The sequence below is a fragment of the Austrofundulus limnaeus genome, unplaced genomic scaffold (assembly GCF_001266775.1).
Source record: "Austrofundulus limnaeus strain Quisiro unplaced genomic scaffold, Austrofundulus_limnaeus-1.0 Scaffold9, whole genome shotgun sequence".
In the NCBI taxonomy this organism is placed as follows: Eukaryota; Metazoa; Chordata; class Actinopteri; order Cyprinodontiformes; family Rivulidae; genus Austrofundulus; species Austrofundulus limnaeus.
Genome location: NW_013952411.1, coordinates 3,082,212 through 3,086,997, shown reverse-complemented (window position 1 = coordinate 3,086,997; position 4,786 = coordinate 3,082,212). Strand labels below are relative to the sequence as shown.

At 37.7% G+C, this 4,786-nt stretch overlaps 1 protein-coding gene across 1 annotated transcript in view; it reads right to left on the bottom strand.

Moving 5' to 3' along the window:
• Positions 1-404: 404 nt before the first annotated feature.
• The window catches only part of map2k5 (mitogen-activated protein kinase kinase 5), a 66,354-nt gene continuing 61,972 nt past the window's right edge, over positions 405-4,786 (bottom strand). Inside the window, exon 22 of the mRNA XM_014001529.1 lies at positions 405-1,716. Coding sequence (XP_013856983.1) covers positions 1,618-1,716 — 99 coding nt within the window. The 3' untranslated portion in view covers positions 405-1,617. The remainder of the gene's footprint in view (positions 1,717-4,786) is intronic.

Sequence of the window (4,786 nt, the reverse complement as noted above, 5' to 3'; positions counted from 1 at the left end):
GACTGGGATATGTGCCAACATAGATAAGAACAGAAAAGACCATCATCAAACAGTATATTACACGTTAAATACAAAAACACCCTTTAACATTACATGGTAATATGTTAAACTGCATACTTTTTGCTGTGCTATGCAGGTTATTTATTTTATATATTGTTCTCACATTGTACACCTTCTAAACAACATGTTCTTAGAATTTGTTAAAAAATAAGTCTTTACTTGCTCATTAGAGCTGCAGGTTTCATTTGCTACATGACAATCAAAGCAGCCTCTTAGCTCTTCACATTTGTCTCAGTTGTGATAAATCCATTTACTCACGATGTGGCTACTCTTTGGTGTTGCTTGCACTAAATTTAGGTTTTTGCTTTATAATATGGCCACTGATGTTTGTAGGTGATTCACTAAAATGTCTTAYTTTTTATTATAATGCAATAAAGATACACAAAATGTTATAGTTTATAGATGAAGTTACACCATAAACTGTTCAAAGTTTCATTTTCTTTACATTTGTAATTGTTACTTAAAAGTGCTGAAGAAAAGAAAAACAAAAAACAAGAGGACATCTGCTGAGTATTTATACTGATGTAAAGCCTGGTTTGTTTTCAAAAGAACAGAACATTTTTATACCAGTGAGTCTAAAAATGATGTGAATATATGGTTTTGTTGTTGCTTCTGACTCACTGGTCTAGGTTTTCAGGTTGGTTTACACCAGCCTCCTGGTCCTGGAGGATCACCATCCAAGTTTTAGTTGTTTCCCTGTTCTTCAGCAGAGCTTCAAGTTCTGCAGAAGCTTGTAAATCTCATTCATTCAAATCAGGGGTAGACAAACACTGAAAACATGCAGGATCGTGGTCCACCACACAGACCCACTGAGACAAATGGCTACATGTGAATATATTTTAGAAACATGATGGTTGTGATGAGAAGAACTCCAGTACTGAGACAACAATGAGGAAAAAAAGGGATCATCCTTGTGAAGGGAGACACACACAGACATGTTAGACAGCACTCATCCACGCCTCAATCTCAAACCAAAGTGGTTTTCCTCGTTACACTGGTTCTGGTATAGAAACAGGACATTTTTTTGGCAAACATCTGTCTATTATAACTGTGACATTTTCAACTTGCTGAGGTAATAAATAACAACACTGGTAACCCAGGCACAGATAATGGGCAGTCACTCATAGAAGAAAACCTTGACATTCACTTGAGGGCCGTCGTCAGCAAAGCTCAACCACGTCAGCCTTTTGCAGTCTCCACAGAAAGTTGTTTATCGTCTCTGATCCTTCGAACAGAGATCATTTGCTTCATCAGGCTGTTGTGTTCACAGCATTTTTGGATTCTTCTGGAAAAAAAAAACACTCGGTGAAGCACCTGCTGCGTTTGGACTGAGCACAGACTCTCAAAAGAATACAGAATCCTCCATGTCGTGTAGCAGAAGTACGTTAAATAAGTAAATTCTGACATAAAGCGTGTAACAACCAGTGACTCAGTCCTCCCTTTTCACATGTGCCTTGCTTTCAGACCCTAAAGCTTTTCAGAAKTGTTCATAGGTTTGGAGTCAAACATCCAGGGGGTCCATCGAGATCGGACGGCAGGAGGAAACCTGATGAGTCTCTAYGTCAGCTGAGCTCGTCTCTCCTCCAGACAGCGACAAACCCACATGGACACCACCTCTGCGTTCCCATCATTATACTGAACTATGAAGGAATGGTCCTGCCAAACACAAAGCACATGGACATTTATGATTTGGTTATTTAAAACGGGACGGTGACCAATGAGTTATACAATAAGTAAGGTGGCTAAAAATTTGCAAATGATGATGATGATTTCTATTGAAGAAGGTYATAAATGGGCTCTCTGGGTCATAAGAGGTGAAAATACTAATAGGCTGAACAAAAACAAAATAAACAGGCTGAAACTTGGTTGACCGTATTTCTTTGTTCCCGTTTCAATCCAAAACTGCCCAGAGAAAAATAAAATAATTATACACACACAAAAGGCATCATTAGAGTCACTTCCACCCTGAAATTATGTTCCAGACTATAAGAAATATGTGTTCACATCAATCTTACTCATTATATAACCTCCAGAATGACTGGTACACAGTAAAATAACCTTAAGTAGATTAAAAAAAGTAATGAGCKTTCTCATAAAACAGAAAAATCAAACAGCTATTCAATTACTTTCACCCGCTCTGTATTACTATTTTTATTATCAAACAGATTGGACCCACAAAGATTATTATACCTTTGTGTAAAGTGCACGATTTGGCATCACTCGTTTATTTTCAACCATAAGTTACAAAGTGCTGATAAAATCCAAATAAACTAAACAAGAACGTCGTTAAACCCTGGTAAATATTAATGTTCGACAGATTTAAAGTGATGGATTTTCAAACAAACATCTTGAGTTTAATAATCTATGGGAGTCATAACAGGAAGTAAAAAGTAATAGAATAAGGTAGCAGTCATTCTGATATCTTTCTTTGTCCCTTTTTTCAGAGAATTATGTTGTTTTTGTTAGTTGAGCAAATAAATCAGAACACGTTTCATCTGGCGACAGACAGCTCATAAAGTTCATCAAATAGTGGCCACGTTCTCCTGCTGCAGGACTGAAACGGAGGTGCCACATATGATATCTCACTCCGAATCACCACACTCCTCTGAAGCACCTTCCAGACTAGAGGCAGGGTCGTGGAGGTCACACAAAGGGGTCAGGGAGGAGGCTGGAAATGAGACAAATCAACTGGGGCTAACAGGACCGTTATTCGAGGCGTCTAGATGTCCAATTAGATGAAGAGCATTGTGACCGGGCCGTTTCAATGAACCTGTCAACACCGCTTTCAAACAGAAATGTCCCTAACAACAAGGGATCACCTCTGATGTTGAACAGTTCACATGTAAACAAGGAGATCAATCACATTTAACAGACTTGAGGCTACGTTCACACAGCAGGGCTTAATGCTCAATTTGGAAGTTTTTGCTCAGACTGAATTTTTTCTTCATAATTTAAATGTGACCTCCATCAGACTMCAGTGTGGAGTCATTAAACATCTTTCAGCAACAAACAGTTTTAGACAAAGTCAGCTTCATAAAGTAGGACACACTGATGGAGATGTTCCACTTCTTTCCCTCCTGAGATCTGTTTGGTCTATTATGATCACAGCACAAAATCAGCTTAGGAAAAAAATAGAGTAAATATGAAGGAAAAGCTTATTTCAGTTSGTAATTGTTTGCCTCCTGTTTTAATCCACATTGTGTTTACTTTCAGCAGTGAGCTCGTGATCATCACACATTTATACAAAAAGGTAAGACATTCCAGTGCACTTTGACTGTGAACCAACTGTACAGAGCGTTCAGGACTGGTACAAGGCCCATCAATCCTTTTGCCCTTCTAATGGTCAGCTAGGGTTAACACAGTCTGAGGTTAATTACTGTCATATCAGAGTGAGCGTGTGTGGCAGTATTAGACACACACAGCACAGGCTTCTGGGGGACCCTATGAGCTGGGCACTCATCTCATCAATCATTCATCTCCGCCTCTGCAGTGAAGAAGTGATACAAATGGTTCTACAACCTCTGCTGTAACCGGCTCCAGGAAGTCGGACAGAGTTTGACCAGCAGACAGACACATGAGGCAAAGGTCTGCTGTGTGCTAGCTGTCACTCTCAGAGTCCAGGTTTGATTAAAGGATTCTTCAGTCCACGTGGTTCTGAACCAACCATGCACTCATTTGAGAAACACACTCCATACATTAGAAAAGCAAGTAAAACTGTATTTACCTGTGAACCAAGCTTGTATTGAAGACTTTTTAAGCAGCAAAAAACAAAACAAAAAAAACAAACAAAAAAAAAAAAACTGCAAAATTTCAAGTCACTTTCTAGGAATGTTAGTTAAATGTTGGATTGGGTCCTGATGTTGATTTGGTCTTCAGGTTTTCAAACTATCAAATCATGCATCTGTGGGATGCTCTGGACAAATACATGAATTCAAGGAGCTGGACTTTAGGGTTTAAAAGTTGCTTTAAGGTAAACCTATACTGTATTATTGTAGTATTTTATTTGGTTGGTGTAAACCAGGGGTGTCCCACTCAGTTAGACACGGGGGCCAAAATTTAAAACTTGCTGTAGTTCAAACTAAGAGCCAACTTCTGTCCATATGGATTGAAGAAATGTTATATAATAAATTATTCTTATAGAAATACAAATTATGTTTTATGTAGCATTTAGAACATACATAAGCTAACAGATGAAGAAAGTTTCAAATTAGAAACACTCAGCATTAATTTATTATGCCTTACTTTCCATCAAAAGCTTTTTTTATATATATCTTAAAAAACATTTTGTGATAGCCTCTCTAAAAATCAAACTATTTGACCTTTAAATAAGAAAAGAACCCAGCAAAAGATAACTAAAATCGATTGTCTTACTCTTTCTGCACCAAAATAAGAAATAACTGGAAATTAAAATAAAAAAAATAATGAAAAATTCAAACTTAATTTTCTTGGCTTGAAAGTTGGTCTGCTGTCATGAGAAGAACACACTAATCACAGTAACACAAAGAGAAACCATAAACCTAATTCATATTTAAAGTATTACCTTTGGGGCTGGATAAAAAGTTAATGGCGGCCAGATTTGGCCCATGGGCCCTGAGTTTAAAACGTGGCGTGAACTCAAAAGTACTGTCGTCACACATACATTAAATACACTCATGTTAGGAGTAGGTACACAACTAGGGCTGCCACGATTAATCGATTAATCGATGACTAATCGATTATTAAAATA